We start from the raw sequence: 18515 nt of genomic DNA, 5'->3' as shown, positions 1-18515 counted from the left end.
TTCTATGCTCAAAAAGCTGTTTTCCTCCCTCCCCCTTACTTTAGAAGAAGCAGTATTTCTGTATCCATTGTACTCTATGGAGGGGAGGGGTGGAGTGAGCACCAGAGAAGAGAAAAGTAGGGCTGTACAAAACAAAATCCTAGAATCTTATCTCACCAAGCTCCCAGATAAGCACTGACCTTTCTGACCTCTTTAGCCTTTTATGTGTCCAGACAGTCTCTAAAGTTCACAGGCTGTTTGTCTGCTGTTCCTGCTCACTCATCCCCCTCGGCCCCTCCCCCCTCCATAGGTTATAATGGACTCAGCAAATCCATCTTCACTTTGCTCCTCTGTAATAAAGACGGCTTTCCCTGATAATGCACAGGGAAGAAACAGCTTTTTGAGTACAGAAAGAGTTTTTTTTTTGCCTAATAAATTTTTTAAAATGATAGTTACACTTTAACAAATCTCAGGCTATTTTAAGGCAAAGTGTTTTGTGTGCTGTTTTTCAGCTACAAAATACTGGAAAAAAGTCCAAAAATAAACTAAAAACACAAAAATGTGGGAGAAGAAGCTTTACAAATGACTAAAAGAACCGTATGAGAACATAGCCTGATAGGAGCACCGTGTCACAGCTTTCTTCTTGCCTTTTATGACAGAGATGCAATATTTAGTGCATACTAATGAAAAGAAAATTTGTGGCCAGGATTCTGCTTTGAACATAACTGATACATATTCTGGTCCAGGCAACATAATAAAATATCTATAAATGTTAGTTTACAGTCATAAAACACAGCTATTCATTGCATTTACAGCTGCACAGAAATAAACAGTAATTCCAGAAGTATTCTGGATTGTATATGTCAAAAATGTCAGCGTATAAAAGAAACCTGTAAGTACCAATAATCCAGCATTTACTAGAACAAGACAATGTCAGAGAGAAGACAGGATTTATGGAAATAAAGCTTAAAGGAGTAGTTCAGAGATATATTCAAAACGGCAGGGGCTGGGGGGAACATAATAAACACCTTTAGCTGTGCCTTTTCAGTGCTGGTATCTCCTTTTTAGCTGACACGTCATGACCTGTTGAAGGACTGCCCGCTCAGCCAGTCAGTGACTGGGGCGGGACACCTATTCAGTCACTGATTGGATAAGCAGGCAATCCTTCAGCTGAGTTGGGCATTTTCTCCTGATTTGTGACATCAATGGAACTGGGGGTGGGGGGTGGGATGCCTTCTAGTGAGGGTCCCGGAACCTGGGCACTGGGTGAGGTAGTGATTGTTTTTTATGTTTCATCCTGCCCCTGCCGGCGGACATTTTTTTCTTAACCCTTAGGGACCGGGCAAATTTAAATTTTTGCGTTTTCGTTTTTTCCTCCTTGTGCTTAAAAGGACATAGCAGTTGCATTTTTTCACCTAGAAACCCACATGATCCATATTTTTTGCGCCACTAATTGTACTTTGTAATTACAGGCTAATTACAGGTGTGGTGAAATAAAAAAAAAAAATGCATTTCTTTTATTTGGAGAGTTTTTGTTTTTACGCTGCTCACCCTGGGGTAAACCTGTCTATATATGATCATCAAGTTGTTACGATTACAACGATATGTAACATGTATAACTTTTATATTATGTGACGGCTTGCAAAAAATTCAAACCATTGTTAACAAATATATGTCCTTTAAAATCGCTCCATTCCCATGCTTATAACGCTTTTATCCTTTGGTCTATGGGTACCTTGATTGTGCATATGCGACTTTTTGATAGCCTTTTATTACAATTTTTCTGGATTTGATGCGACCAAAAATGCGCAATTTTGCATTTTGGGATTTTTTTGGTACTTACCCTGTTTACCGTGCGAGATCAGAAATGTGATAAATTAATAGTTTGGGTGATTACGCACACGGCGATACCAAACATGTTTATTTTTAATTAATAATGACACTTTTTTTTCCTACACTTATACTAGAAGCCCCCCTGGGGTTCGGGTTATTCCCCCTGGGGGACTTCTAGTCTTTCAAGCGCATGCGCACTCTTGATCAAGAGCGTGCTTGCGCTTGAAATGCGTCCTGTGGGGTCACTGCACTTAGGTGTTGTTTGTAAATTTGGCATTGGAAAAATAAACGAATCTCTCTGCTTCAAGTGCTGGATTACCGACTTTTTCTCCTGGATTACTTGACCGTGCCCGCTAATAGCCGCGGTCCTGGGCTACGTGCGGCATTGCTCTGAACATCCCTAGGTGGCCCAGGACGTACGGGTACTCCCAGGGTCGCCTAGGGGTTAAATCAACAGACTTCTCCGTTATAGGGTACTCCAAAGGGTAGAAAATGTTTTCAAATCAACTGGTGTCAGAAAATTATAAAACATTGTACATTTAAAAATGTCAAGCCTTCCAGTACTTATCAGCTACTGTATGTCCTGCAGAAAGTGGTATATTTTTTCCATTCTGACACAGTGTTCTCTGCTGCCACCTCTGTCCATGACATGATTTGTGCAGAGCAGAATAGGTTTTCTATGGGGATTTGCTAGTACTTCTTGATGCGGACAGAGGTGGCAGCAGAGAGCATTGTATCAGACTGGAAAGAATACACCACTTCCTGCAGGACAGACAGCATCTGATAAGTACCGGAAGGCTTGAGATTTTTAAATAGAAGTAAATTACAAATCTGTATATCTAGCACCAGTTAAATAACTAAAAACTGTTTTGTTTGTGCCCCTTTAATCATAGTAAAATGAAATCAGAATATATTCCAGCATACTCTACAGTATTTTTTGCTCTCATTGGGTGAAAATGTTTCATAATGAAAACAGAGGCTGAAAGCCGCACAGGACTAGTACAGTAGTTCTCACAGTTGATGGTTACCACAATTGTATGCCATTTAGTTATATTTTAATTCCTCCAGCTTGCTTTAAGCTCCTCTATAAATGAGGGTGAAATTTTGATGTGTATTCACCAAAGGGCACACCACTCCAGTCTCTGGTGAGTTTGTGTATTATAGAATCAATCAGAACAGAATTCTGGAAGGAAAAATGAGTCGACATTTACTTTAATGGGAAACTGATTGGGCAACAGGCAAAAACTGGCTCCATCTAAAACTAATAGGATCTTTCAGCTAAATTGTTCTACAATTTTATATGAAAAACATTAAAGATAAAAAAGTAAAACTAACAGTCTCACATGAGTTTTTACTGTCAATTTAAACTAAACAATCTTAGAACGACAATCCTTTCTGTGAGTCTTCTACCATAAAATCTGATTGACATATAGGGGGACATGTATCATCCGGCGTACGGATGATTTTCGGCGGAAAGTGCCGATTTGCGCATTATTTTATTCGCAAATGGCCCATTTGCGAATAAAATATTTGCAAAACGGCACTTTCCGCCGAGTACGCCGGGGGGCGGAGAGGGGGTGTGAAGGAGGCGGAACGGAGGGCGCGGACTCTGAGTTACCATCCGTTCCGCCAAAAGATACGCCGAAAACCCACTCCAGTCCTCAGCTGGCGTAGGTTTTCGGCCGTGCACACCGGAGCGCACGGGATTTATGTAGAGGCGGTCCACCTCTACATAAATCCCCGTAGCCCCGGAGATGCGGGGACATTTTTAAAAATAATAAAATAAATGTCCCCCATAGTATAGAGCATAGTGAATCTCCAAACTATCACTGTCCATTTTGCCAGTTTTGGCACGCTCTATCCCAGTATATTGTACTTTGTTTGATTTTATAATAAGAAAAGACTCTCAAGACAATAGGAAACTGAAAGTTTTCTATGGAAATAAATTTAATCTGCAGACAGCAAATTAAATTTTTCTACTGTCTAAATAGCAAGTAAAATTATTTTTGCCCTTTACGCACTAAGCGCAAAATGACGGGGTGAACTACATTACCCATAATACTGCAGTATTAGGTGTGCATGGAGAGAGCTCAATCTGGGCTCCAGGTTGCTGCTGATATTTTGGGATAAGAGCTTAAACCAGAATTAATCAGAAACAGTTTTCATAGGTCAAAGCTTTTTTTTTTACTTTTCAAGTCACCCATGCATAGACATAAGACATGAATGTGCCTAATTATTGTCTCCAAAAACCAAACACTGCTCAGCTTTGTTATGCTCAGCTTTTAGTTCTCAAAATCAGCTTTGATTGGTTGCTGAGTGAAACAAAAATCAGGGCCATGCTTTTGAAACATAATATTCTGTCCGCATACAACCACCTATAGGGGGAGTACAGGAGCTTTATGTATACGGTTTATTCACTGTACTCAAAGAAAAGGATACATGGGCGTCAATCAATCGTCTACTTCCTCTACAAATGGCATAAAACATTTACAACAGTTTCCAGACAACCAGGGTCTAAGAGGCACATACCTTCTTTAACAGCTCATGTGTGTCAAATAGGGATGAGCGAACCACCTGAGGCTCGGGTTCGTATGAACCTGAACTATCGGCTTGTGATTCCCGCTGTCTGTCCACTCCGTGGAGAGGGTGGATACAGCCTGAGGACCGCCTGGAAAACTGGGATACAGCCATAGGTTCGCTCATCCCTAGTGTCAAACTAGAGGTTAGCAAACTTTTAAAAGTTCAGTTTACCAGGGTTCGTCCGATTGAAACCTTACAGAACCGCAATGAAACAGCTAAATGATCAAGCAAGTTTACTCATCAATACTTGTTCACGCTTCCCCAGTGTCCCCCACTGATCACAGCCGCCTCCACCTCCACTTCCTGACTGAGATGGGAGTGACAGCCCCCTTAGCCAATCACTGGCTGCAGAGCTGTCCCATCTCATTCAGTCAGTGATTTGCTGACCGGGGTGTTACTCTAGTCTTGGGAAATTAGCAAATTAGCCAGACATTAATTCAATGTATATGGCCACTTTAAGGGGAGAACTAAAACCACCTGTTCTCTCCTCTTCCCTGTTTTTTCCCTCCTTTCTTTCAACGTGGATAGTTGTACTTCCAGCTATATGCCAAGCATCAAGCTTGGATACAAGGACTTTAATAATATAAAAATAACAGCTCAGATATTATTCTAATATTTTTATCACTGTCTTTAGACTGGAAAATACCTCTGTTCTTTTACCTATCATATTTTACCCACATATTAATAGCTCGCAGTTCATTCAGTTGTGGCTATTAGATGAATATTGTGATTGGGAGAATTCAGAGTTCCCGTATAGGCCACCAGAAAAGTGCAATTTACTAACTGCCTCCTTTGTAACATGGTCCTTATGGCAATGAAGAGCGATGTAAGTAGTACTTATGTGGGACTAATTTATGAAACTGTTGTATGAGGGTTCATCAAAGTCATATATGTGTGAGTGTATGCTTTGAATTACAATATAAGTTCATGACAGGTTACATAGCACTTACAGTCTCTCTAAGAGAAGTGGATAACCATGTAACACAAGGGTAAAGTATCTTGTAGTGAGCTTATTGGTTCAGACCTTATAAATACTTTAACTAATAAATAATGGAGAAATCCATAAAAAAGAAAAATAAATAATAATAATAATAATAATAATAATAATAAACAAACCTATTACCTGTGTAACATGAGTGATGAGGATCTGTGTAACCCCCCCCCCCCTCAAAAAAAAAGAAGTTGCATTTAATGATGGACATTTGCACAAACAAGCATCCATAAATGAAGGTTGTAAATGTTAGGATTTGTTGTTAGCGTAAGTTTTTATCAAAAGTTTTACATTTTTGATCAATTAATCAATTGTGTACAGCCTTATTACCTAAGGCTATGTTCACACTACGTAAAACTACGGCAGTAGTTCTCGCCGCAGAGCTACGGCCGTAGTTTTGAGGGGTGGAACATAGCCTTATTTTCAATGGGATCCCGGCCGGAGCGTCAGTCAGTTTTCAGTGAATTCCGGACGCAGAAAGACCTGTCAGTTCACACAGTGAAGCAAGCGTCTCCGGCCACTCGCTTCACTGTGGGCTATGGGAAGCTCTGATGCAGGCGCGCGCTGATGCGCCCCCATCAGAGCTCCGCGGCCGGAAAGATCACCCAGCCGGTACTGGATCGCCGAATGAGTGTAAACCCGGCCTTAGAAAACCCCCAATACCCCCCTCTTTTTCCAAACCGCACAATTAATGCTGTTGTTGTATGAAGGTTTTATACTAAATTTATATTGAACTGTTTTTTCTTTACTTTGCAGCTTCAATAGTTATCGGAAAGTGGTGGTGCGAGATGGAGCCATGTTTAGAGGGGGAAGAATGTAAGACTCTGCCAGATAACTCAGGATGGATGTGTGCAACTGGCAATAAGATAAAGACCACTAGAGTAAGTATCAGCCAGTCCTTGGCAAAGGCAACCAGAAGCATAATTGTGTATCTTTAATGTAATGTAAAGTAAATTAGATTCTCATTTATTTATCTTTAATGTAATATAAAGTAAATTAGATTCTCATTTATTTAACCATTAAAAATGTATGTCCCGGGGATGTACATGGGGTCCCATGAATCCTGACCCTGTAGCTCTGGACAGGCTACAGGGTCAGGATTCATGGGACCCCATGTACACCCTCTGGCAGCACATCACCCTGCATCAAATGTTAAAAGATGAGGCAAAAGTTAAAGATGAGGCACTTTCCAGTCCGTGAACATCAAGCAGTTTATTTAAATGCATAGCATGTAAGAAGGACGCAGACAAGTGAACAAGCCCGTTCCCTTGTCCACATCCTTGTTACCTGCTTTGCACTTAAATAAAATACTCAATGTTCAGACGGGTGAGTGCCTCATCTTCAACTACTTGCTGGAAGCTATTGCATTGTTGATAGACTGCATTGGATGACTGAGCACCACTGGAGTATTAATAGCAGTTCACACTGTCCGTTATCTCAGTGCTAGTAGTGCCGAGGTGTTTTCTTGTTGAAACCATTTTTAGCAATAAAACGGCTATTAAAAATCTGGTGCATCTTTAGCCTCTGTAGCCTAAATCTGCACCACCTAATGGTTTCCTTAGTTTTATACCAAAAACCATGCTTACTTTCCAGTAAGCCACGCCTCCTTATCGAGCAGGGCACAAAAGGCAGTTTTTTTATCTCCCCAAAATTCTAAGGAAAAATGCTTCAAATCTGTTACTGTATTTCATGAGAAATGCCAGTATTTATTAGGACATATGTCCGAAACGCAGACTCTTCTTTCGGGTGCCTTCACATGGAGCGAGTCCTCAGCATATTTAACTACCGTGGGGTTAAAACAATTATAAAAAGCCAATGTTTACACCAAGTCCGGCCATGAGAAAACATTTTAAAACTGCAATGACAGGGGTAACATAACAAACTATCAAGACTCACCTCTCCCCGTGTCTCTCCAGCACTGGATTGCTGCTCCAGGACCCCCGACAGGCTCCGGGATCTTCTGCAGAAGGCAATGTCACAACCCGGGTGATGGACTGCCCACTCAGTCAGTCAGTGACTGGGGCAGGAACCCTCTGCAGTCACTGATTGGCTGTGAGGACTGTCCATCAGGGAAAAATGCCTTCTGGCAGGGGTCCCAGAGCTTGTCAGGCAGCACATTGCGGGCACGGGTAGAGGTAAGCAATGGTTGATTTTTATGTTCTCCCCTGCCAGCTCAGAGATTATACTAATGGCTGAACTTCTCTTTTAACTAAGGCTATCACTACATTCTCGCAGTGGATTTTCATTCTGCTACAAAAATGAGGGCCATAGACTGTTATGGTACCGAGTATCACAGCAGATACTCACTACGTGTGAAGGCACCCTAAATGGTAGATAACGTTGACCTAATATTTGCTTTTTATAATTGAAATAGTGAATGTTTGTTTCATAAATTTGTCAGTTTTCTCCATGTTGCTTTACAAAATTTTGATTCCAAAATGAAATTAAAATGAAATTATCTTGCTAAATGTTTATTTATTGGTTAAATTCCTTAACCAAACTCAGTTTATAGCTCTACATTACTACATCTGTTAGCTGTTAAGATGCAACATGTATATTACTGCTGGATGAGGGTTCACATTTTTTGTTTTGTTTTTAAGTTTCAGGGTCACACATGACCACCTTCATGCAAGGCAAGATGGCATCTGAGGCCCTGAAACCTAGTAGGTATAGTCATTGTTGTCACTGAAAATAAGCCTGACCATTGCCGATTATTGTTGTCATTCTCATTTCTGTCAGAATATTTCACGTTGTTGTTATTATTAGTTTCCATTTAATAATAAATGTCAGATACTCTCACCAGCTTCACTATCTACAGCTGGGATGGGGAATCTTCGGCCCTCCAGCTATTGCAAAACTACAATTCCTATCATGCCTATTGCCTGCATGATAGGAATTGTAGATTTGCAACAGCTGGAGGGCTGAATGTTCCCCATGTCTGTTCTACATTTCATTTTAGAACTTTTCAAGCTACAGAGTCAAAATGTCTAGACTGTTTATACTAAGGGGGTTCAGAATACGCAGAAATAAGTGTAGTTTGTGGCTTATGGGCCCAGTTACAAAATCTATAACAGGAACCTCTCCTACCTCATGTAATCTTTCACAGAGACAGACTACTATAATAAGGGGTGGTCCAGACTACACAGACAGACTGCTAAAATAAGGTGTGGTCCAGACTACAAAGACAGACTGCTATAATAAGTGGTGGTCCAGACTACACAGACAGACTGCTATGATAAGGGGTGGTCCAGACTGCACAGACAGACTGCTATTATTAGGGGTGGTCCAGACTACACAGACAGACTGCTATAATAAGGCGTGGTCCAGACTACACAGACAGACTGCTATAATAAGGGGTGGTCCAGACTACACAGACAGACTGCTAAAATAAGGTGTGGTCCAGACTACAAAGACAGACTGCTATAATAAGTGGTGGTCCAGACTACACAGACAGACTGCTATGATAAGGGGTGGTCCAGACTGCACAGACAGACTGCTATTATTAGGGGTGGTCCAGACTACACAGACAGACTGCTATAATAAGGCGTGGTCCAGACTACACAGACAGACTGCTATAATAAGGGGTGGTCCAGACTACACAGACAGACTGCTATAATAAGGGGTGGTCCAGACTACACAGACAGACTGCAATGATAAGGGGTGGTCCAGACTACACAGACAGAGTGCTATTGTAGGGAGTTATCCAGACTATACAGACAGACTGCTATTATTAGGGGTGGTCCAGACTACACAGACAGACTGCTATTATAAGGGATGGTCCAAACCACACAGACAGACTGCTATTATTAGGGGTGGTCCAGACTACACAGACAGACTGCTATGATAAGGGGTGGTCCAGACTACACAGACAGACTGCAATGATAAGGGGTGGTCCAGACTACACAGACAGACTGCTATTATAAGGGATGGTCCAAACTACACAGACAGACTGCTATTATTAGGGGTGGTCCAGACTACACAGACAGACTGCTATGATAAGGGGTGGTCCAGACTGAACAAACTGCTATTATAAGGGATGGTCCAAACTACACAGACAGACTGCTATTATAGGGAGTTATCCAGACTATACAGACAGGCTGCTTTTATAGGGAGTGATTTCAGAATACATAGCCAGACTACACAGTCAGATTACTGATATATATAGGGTAATCTAGATGGCACGGACCCAGATCCAGACTACTCTCTAAAGGAGGATCCATGGTCCTCTGGATACTTGCAGCCCCTGCCCCTGTTAGTTGTTGCCATGGCTCTGCTGGACTGTCTGTGCAATCTGCTGCATACCTGTCACATGCGCTGATGTCGCCAGACCAGGAAGTGACATGTCACTTCTTCAAGCGGCGGAGGAGCGCACGCTTTCTCATTCACTCTCAGCGAGACACTGAGGACGGCAAAATTCCGCCGTATTTGCTCAGTGGGAACATACCCTTATCTAAGAAGTGAATCCTTGATGCAGTAGTAAGTGCAGGGAAAAAAGGGGGAGATTTATCAAACATGGTGTAAAGTGAAACTGGCTTAGTTGCCCCTAGCAACCAATCAGATTCCACCTTTAATTCCTCACAGACTCTTTGGAAAATGAAAGGTGCAATCTGATTGGTTGCCAGGGGCAACTGAGCCAGTTTCACTTTACACCAAGTTTGATAAATCTCCCCCTTTTTGTTCATTTCCCATAACAAGTGTATATTGGCGATTTGTATTACTTTTGGGGGCAAATACGGTACTTTAATAAATAAAATTCGCTGGACTTCTCCTTAAGAAAAAAATGAGTTTTCTTTAATAAGCCTGGACTATTGTAAAAATGACTTGACTGACACTACAATGCAGTTGGCTACAGACTACAAGGATGCAAGGCTTCAGATGGATAGTAGCAGTCCTTATACATAATTAATAATGTTTGCTATGTACATATTACAACTTAGATCTACTGTAAGAAAAAAAAGAAAACACTACAAAGTAAAGGGAGTCTGGAGTGCTGTGTAGCAGAACCAGCCATGTTTGTCAGCCGTTGTTTGTGGTATCTGAACAGAGAGCCCTGGAGCGATGACATTAATTTACTGCACTTCTACAATCATCTCATATACCGCAGGCTGGTGCCTAGCTAGAAATACAGATAGAACATCCATGTTGTAATTGCTTTACTTCACATTACAACATAGAGTAGAAAATCTGAGGACACAGACAGACCTAGCCCACTCATGACTACTCCCTAAGACTGCCATCAAATTCTAAGTCTATTACAGAAGTACATGTAGCAATGTGGAGGTGGGTTCTGCACGCCTCACCAAACCGGACCCAGGCCTGGAGACAATCCAAATTTCAAAAAGGCTACAATCGAGCCGAAACGTCGTACACTGGTGTGCATTAAACCAACATTTCTTTGGAAGTGCTGTCTCTACGTTCTTTACTCCATTGGACTGTTATCATAGGAGACACTCCAGAACACAAAACCAGACTCTTGTCATAGGGGGCACTCCAGACTACACAGACAGACTGCTGTTTTAGGGGGAGCTGTAGACTACACTGGAGGCATTCTAGACCACATAACCAGATTGTTGTCATGGTGGCACTCCAGGCTGCATAGACAGACTGCTGTTAGAGGGAGAGTTGTAGACTTCACTGCGGTGCCGCTGTCATTGGGGCACTCCAGACCACACAACCAGACTGTTGCCATAAGAGGAACTCCAGACCACACAACCAGACTGTTGCCATAAGGGGCATTCCAGACCACACAACCAGACTGTTGCCATAAGAGGAACTCCAGACCACACAACCAGACTGTTGCCATAAGGGGCACTCCAGACCACACAACCAGACTGTTGCCATAAGGGGAACTCCAGAACACACAACCAGACTGTTTTTGTAGGGGTACTCGAGACCATACAGCTAGACAGCTGTCCTAGGGGGGCACTCCAGAATGCACAACCAGACTGTTGCCATAAGGGGTACTCCAGAGCACACAATCAGACTGTTTTTGTAGCGATAGTCCAGACCATACAACTAGACATCTGTTATAGGAGGCACTTCAGGTCACAAAGCTAGACTTAAGTTAGAGAGGTCGCTACAGGTCATAGGGCCAGAATGCTGTTATAGAGGAAGGCTCCACCTATTGCAGTTTAGGGAATGAAAGCATATTACTCACTAAGACCATTACTTGTATATCTTGGTAAAAAATTACTCCATTACCCTGTTATACCAATGACTACAGACTAGAAGTATGACTCAGATGCAAGGCTTTAGATGGATAATAGCAGTCCTTATCCATAATTAATTCAGTTTGCTGTGTACATAACTTGGATCTACTCTAAGAAAAAAAAAACAACAGTTACAAGGTAAACAGAGTCTGGAGCTCTATGTGGCAGAACCCGCCATGTTTGCTAGCCGTTGTTAGGGGTATCAGAACAGAGAGCCCTGGAGCGATGACATTAATTGACTGCACTTTTACAATAATCTCATATACCGCAAGCTGGTGACGTGCCAGAAATACAGATAAAACATCCATGGTGTAATTGCTTTCCTTTGTTTTACAACAAGTAATAGGATATATGAGGATAGAGATGGGTAGGTAGATAGGATAGGTAAATAGATAGGAAACAAAAATGAGAGCAGATGTATAAAAAATTGACAGAATTTTTTAATGATTTAAAAAGGATAATAGAATTAATAGAATGTCCTGATGATTTTATGATTAGAAGTGGAAATGATTGTAAATTTTTTTTTTCTTTTTTCTTTTTTTTTTAGATTCATCCAAGATCTTAAAATTTGTCTTTCCGGTCATCATCCACCTACTGATGAATGAGGATGCCATATACAAACTTTAATTTCCTTGAAAAAAAAAATACCCGAAGGATTTACAAGCCAAATGGATATTTTACTTGCACTTTGACTTTTTGATGAAAAACTTTCAGTGGTTTCACTATGTGAAATAAAATTATCCATGGGAAGCAAAAATTTGCAAAAACAAAAAAAATTGACTTGGCCAAGAACAGGACAAGGAATATAGTAACATTTTGTGGGATGTGGAGTTATGGATTTATATCATCCTAAGAATCCTGTATATATAGATGGAGCCACTTCTGAGACATTAAGGACTCCTTCCTATATTAGGACTACTACTCTGTTTATATCAATAGGTTAAAACTGGCTAGGCAAGGGTCAAACTTCTCGTCCAACTCTTTGAGATTCAACATCTACAGTACGCGGAATCAAGATCTTCCCTCAATTCCGGATGAACATGTTGATGATGAAATATGTTATTTTTTTCTATTGTGTTCCGGAGGCTTTTTACCCATGTGTGATTATAGCATGCCAGCTTTGATTATGTCAACATTTCTATTCAATCGGTCACTCCGCCATCTTCCAACAAAGTATTTTTTATAGGAAGTTTAATGGAGAAGGAAACAATGTCAAAGCACGATACAACCCACCATGAAGAATGACCATCAGTCTACGGCTGTCGGGATCTTTGTATTATCACTGGTGTAAATAGGATGTCGGCAGGATTTGTATAACCGGTGCTGTCTGCAGTAAACCCCACTGTTTTGCACTTGCTTATTCCTTTAAAAGTAAAAGTCTTAATAAACATTATTTTGTGTTTTTTTTTGTTTGGTCAGTTAAAGTCACATTCAGAGTTTATCTATTCTTAAAGTTATCAGGCCAAAGTACTATCTGGATTCCCCAGGCCTCCACTGATCAGCACAACAAAGAGGCAAAGGTACTTGGCCTTTACTATAGTTCTACAGAGCCACACATAGGCATGTGGTTGAGTCTGGTACTGCATCTCAACCTTATTCAATTAAATGGACTGAACTGTATTACCAGATGCTGCTACATTTCGCATGTCGTTGTGTCAGGCAATGGAGTCAAGGAGCTTTGATGATCCAGTTTTGGGGACCTACAACTTATCCCATGTTGATAATCTATCCTGGGCAGCACATTGGCTTACATTGGGTACAGGTCATGGTTTCTAATTAGAAATGAGTGCAACTCAAGCATGCTGTGGTTCTTCCGAACCCAGGAGTCTCTAAATTTGATTACTGGTGGCTGAAGAAGTTGGATACAGCCCCTGGGAGTCCTGGAAAACACGAATACGGCCATAGGCAAATGGGTAGACTTTTGGGTTCGGAAGAAGAGTATGCTTGAGTTGTGCTCATCTCTATTTCTAAGAGTAATGAGTGATATCTGTGCTTTTTGTAACTTACAGTACATGGGTTTCTCATGTGTTTTTAAGTTTTCCCCAAATGCAAAAAAAAAAAAAAAAAACAACATGGATAGGTAAATTATTCCTAGTCTGTGAGACTTTTAGATGTTAGACTGTGAGCTCCTTCAAGGATCAAGTAGTGACAATTGCTGTCTCCGTGAAAAATGTTGAGACTACAGTATATGAGCAAAGAAAAGTAAACAAATGTAAGGATATGCTGTCCATGCAAAATAACAGAAAAAACTCATAGAAAACATGTAAAACTTACACAGAACTGAAAAGGTACGTTCACATGTACTTAATCCACTGTGGATAGCTGACGGTTTTCTGTTGCAGATATGAGGTATTAACTAATATGGATTATATTGATTGCTTCCTCTTTAGAGAAACATCTGAAAAACTGTCTTTAAAGAGCCATGTTTGGCCATACAATGGAGGCACAGTCTTTTTTCGAAACTTTTGACGGACGTTTTTTGAAAGTCTGTGATTTTGCGGCCAAATAACATCCATTATTTTAAAATAACTGATGTTATTTGGCCGAAAAATGACCGCTACCCCCAAAAAAGGCAGACAAATGGCCAAAAAAAGACGTGCCTGGTCGTGGCCTATGTCTGCAACCTGTGAAAATGGAATATTGCAATGTAGTGGGATTACTGATTTTTTATTTTTTTTTGCTTTTATTTTACTAAATGCTTAAAGGGGTAAACATTTCTTTCAAATCAACTGATGCCAGAGAGTGCCAGAGATTTTTAATTTACTTCTATTCATTTTTTTTGTCTTCCAGTACTTATCAGCTGCTGTATGTCCTACAGGAAGTGGTTTATTATTTCCAGTCTGGAGAACAGGAGAGGTTTTCTATGGGGATTTGCTACTGCTCTGGACAGTACCTGACATGGACAGAGGTGGCAACAGAGAACACTCAGGCCAGGTTCACGCTATGCATAACACCAGTCACAGAATGGCCGGTGTTACTGAAGATCATCCCGGCTGCTATTGCAGTACCGGCCAGATGATCTTCATTTCTGCTGAATTCACCACTGCACACAATGGAGCATGTGGCTGGAGCCGCACTCTCCATTGTATGAAATGACAGGTTCTCTGCGGCCGCTGCTCAGTGAATAGCGGCTGCAGAAAACTGACATGTCGGATAGAATCACGGCCGGAGTGTATACTATGTGTATACTATGTGTATACGCTCCGGACGGGATTCCCTCTACTTGCAGCAAGTTGTTGCAAATCGGCAACAACAGCCGTGATTGATACTAAACTTACATTGTGTGAACATAGCCTCACACTCTTGACATTTTTTTTTTAAATAAGTAAATTACAAATCTCTGGCACTTTCTGGCACCAGTTGATTTGAAAGAAAAAGAAATTGTCAACAACCTCTTTAGGTTTTATTACAGCAACTTACAAGGAAACAACCATCCATAAGCAACACGCATAAATGTATAAAAAATGCATGATTGTATTTTTCTAATTGAGGTCATGTGTGACAGGGGTAGGAGTGTTAAATGGTCACTGTCCTTTCAAACAACTTCCCTCCATGCAATCCTATGTGATCTGTAACATATTTGTAAATCACTTCTTTAACCATAAATTAGTGTTTACTCAGAAAAACAGCTTTAGGCTACTGTATGTCCCCACCATGTAAAATGACAGCAGTGTATTGGTAATGACGGCTGTAAATAATGTGCATGAAAATTAGCAACATGTGGTATGAAATTGACGGCCTTCTGAAAAGATAGCTGTCGTTTTTATGTAGTGGACACATAGCTTAGGTGTCTACCTTCTGTGCAATCTGCTGTCAACTGGCTGTTGTTAGGCTTATTCTGTCTCTTGGAACAGACACACCAGAACAGAACAAAACAAAGGAGTTAAGGGCTACTGCAGGAGAGAAAGGGAGTGAGCTATGTACTTATAATCTGTAAGCCTGTTTGCTTCCTCCAGAGGACCCACGCTGAATTAAAGGAGAAGTACAGGTAAATCGATCGAGTGCTAGAGAGGGGGAGGATAAAAGAAATAAAGTGTTCTTAACTTTCCCGCTCCAAAGCTGGAGGACATGAACCGCCCTGGGTCGCCGGCCGCTTCTGAGTAAGTACCCGGGTCATGACGTGTGCGGTCAGTCAGCGTCCGTAGTGGAGTTCAGCTAAATATATACAGTATATCACAATTTATATGATGATTTTAAACCTCTTTAAACATATATTAGGTAATGAATCAGCGAAGAACGTTAGGACTATTTTGAATAAAACAACAAAATTGTGTTTGTGCACGCACATACAAAAACTCTACCATATGTGCACAGAAACATTATAACGTGAATAGGTATTGTCATTCAGCCATCTATAGACCTCCAAAATGGCTCCCTCGGTATAGAGGCGTAAAAATTATGATGCTATTTTACTAGACTTTGTTTTGTTGCCAACATTTGTATGCGAGTTCCAGAGAGGAGCTGCATCCTGGCAGGCAGTGCGCTTCACCTTCCAATACAGTATTACCTTTTAATATGATCCAATTATGGTCACCTTGCCACCTTAGGTGGTTAATAAAACATGCAGCATAAATGAGAACAGTTATTTAGAGTTGCGTCCAACAATACATATAATGCTAGATGGCATGATACTCACGGAGGCCTGGAACTTACACACCCGGTATATTCCACAAATTTGCCTCTGCTCAATTTTGTCTGATTTCATTTCATCTCACACATCCCCTAATTATTAATGCAGGAATAGCAGAGCTGAGTGCGTCAATTTAATAGAAATGTTGACAATGTCATTTTACACTATTTTATTTAGTTTGTGGAAAACTACATCTGTATAAAAATCTTTGTTTAAGGTGCTTTCCTATGATCTGATAGGTTACAAGGTGCTCTGGCCACATCTACTTCAGAGCTAGATGAGGAGGACACTGCCAATGAATACAAAAAGCTACTTTAACTATATACATACCTCCCAACTGTCCCGGATCCGGAGGGACAGTCCCGATTCTGGGGTAATGTCCCGCCGTCCCGGGACAGCACCCATTTGTCCTGCTCCCTCATCTCACCTGCCCCCTGGGTCGGCCCTGGTGTGTCTGACAGCTGCAGGTGCTGCGTCCTCCTCTCTGCTGCCTCCAATATGATCGTCCCCTTGTGCTCCCTCAGGCACTGTCCAGGCTGCTGGAAGTATGACAGGGGCAGCCAGCAGGTGGCAGTGTCATCCTCCAGTCTCTGCTAGGGGCGCTGTTTTTACCTCAGGGAAAACGTGTCTGTGAAAGGAGCGGATCCTGTGTGGTGAATCACTGAGTGGTCCATGTTATGTAGAGCGGCTACCAGCGATACAGTAAGGACAGGGAGGTATCTGTTATAGAGGGCTCTATGGATGTCCATGTTACAGGGAAGAAGTCTGTAGCTTAGCTTTTCTGTCTTATGGGGGTCTGTTGCTGTGTCTGGTATGAGGGGAGAGTCCTCATGATACTGTGGTGGGGTCTGTGGGGGTCACTGCTGTGGGTGGCAAGTGTATGGCTGCCACTGTATTTTTCTTTATTCACTTCAACAGTATACTCAGCGTGTAACTATACGGAAGCCCTCTAGCTATATATACTACTCTGTGGCCCCTGCACTATGTGTATAAATATATAATTATAGCAGTGTGCAGTCACCGCTCCCTGCACTATGTGCAGTATATAGCTGTGTATAGTCACCACTCCCTGCACTATGTACAGTATATAGCTGTGTATAGTCACCACTCCCTGCACTATGTACAGTATATAGCTGTGTATAGTCACCACTCCCTGCACTATGTACAGTATATAGCTGTGTACAGTCACCACTCCCTGCACTATGTACAGTATATAGCTGTGTACAGTCACCGCTCCCTGCACTATGTACAGTATATAGCTGTGTGCAGTCACCGCTCCCTGCACTATGTACAGTATATAGCTGTGTATAGTCACCACTCCCTGCACTATGTACAGTATATAGCTGTGTATAGTCACCGCTCCCTGCACTATGTACAGTATATAGCTGTGTATAGTCACCGCTCCCTGCACTATGTACAGTATATAGCTGTGTATAGTCACCGCTCCCTGCACTATGTACAGTATATAGCTGTGTATAGTACAGTATATAGCTGTGTATAGTCACCGCTCCCTGCACTATGTACAGTATATAGCTGTGTATAGTACAGTATATAGCTGTGTATAGTCACCGCTCCCTGCACTATGTACAGTATATAGCTGTGTATAGTCACCACTCCCTGCACTATGTACAGTATATAGCTGTGTACAGTCATTGCTCCCTGCACTATGTACAGTATATAGCTGTGTACAGTCACCGCTCCCTGCACTATGTACAGTATATAGCTGTGTACAGTCACCACTCCCTGCACTATGTACAGTATATAGCTGTGTACAGTCACCGCTCCCTGCACTATGTACAGTATATAGCTGTGTATAGTCACCACTCCCTGCACTATGTACAGTATATAGCTGTGTATAGTCACCGCTCCCTGCACTATGTACAGTATATAGCTGTGCAGTCACCGCTCCCTGCACTATGTACAGTATATAGCTGTGTATAGTCACCGCTCCCTGCACTATGTACAGTATATAGCTGTGTATAGTACAGTATATAGCTGTGTATAGTCACCGCTCCCTGCACTATGTACAGTATATAGCTGTGTATAGTACAGTATATAGCTGTGTGCAGTCACCGCTCCCTGCACTATGTACAGTATATAGCTGTGTATAGTCACCGCTCCCTGCACTATGTACAGTATATAGCTGTGTATAGTCACCGCTCCCTGCACTATGTACAGTATATAGCTGTGTATAGTCACCGCTCCCTGCACTATGTACAGTATATAGCTGTGTACAGTCACCGCTCCCTGCACTATGTACAGTATATAGCTGTGTATAGTCACTGCTCCCTGC

At 41.6% G+C, this 18515-nt stretch overlaps 1 protein-coding gene across 1 annotated transcript in view; it reads left to right on the top strand.

Annotated features, from left to right (window-relative positions):
* The window catches only part of TAFA1 (TAFA chemokine like family member 1), a 312201-nt gene extending 299835 nt beyond the window's left edge, over positions 1-12366 (top strand). The window contains exons 5-7 of the mRNA XM_069968782.1: positions 6140-6264; positions 7984-8046; positions 12140-12366. Of these exons, the coding sequence (XP_069824883.1) occupies positions 6140-6264; positions 7984-8001 (143 nt within the window). The 3' untranslated portion in view covers positions 8002-8046; positions 12140-12366. The remainder of the gene's footprint in view (positions 1-6139; positions 6265-7983; positions 8047-12139) is intronic.
* The last annotated feature ends 6149 nt before the right edge of the window (positions 12367-18515 follow it).

This window comes from Dendropsophus ebraccatus, chromosome 4 (genome assembly GCF_027789765.1).
Source record: "Dendropsophus ebraccatus isolate aDenEbr1 chromosome 4, aDenEbr1.pat, whole genome shotgun sequence".
Classification (NCBI taxonomy): domain Eukaryota; kingdom Metazoa; phylum Chordata; class Amphibia; order Anura; family Hylidae; genus Dendropsophus; species Dendropsophus ebraccatus.
The sequence above is the reverse complement of the archived record's forward strand: the minus strand, read 5'-3'. Positions and strand labels throughout refer to the sequence as shown.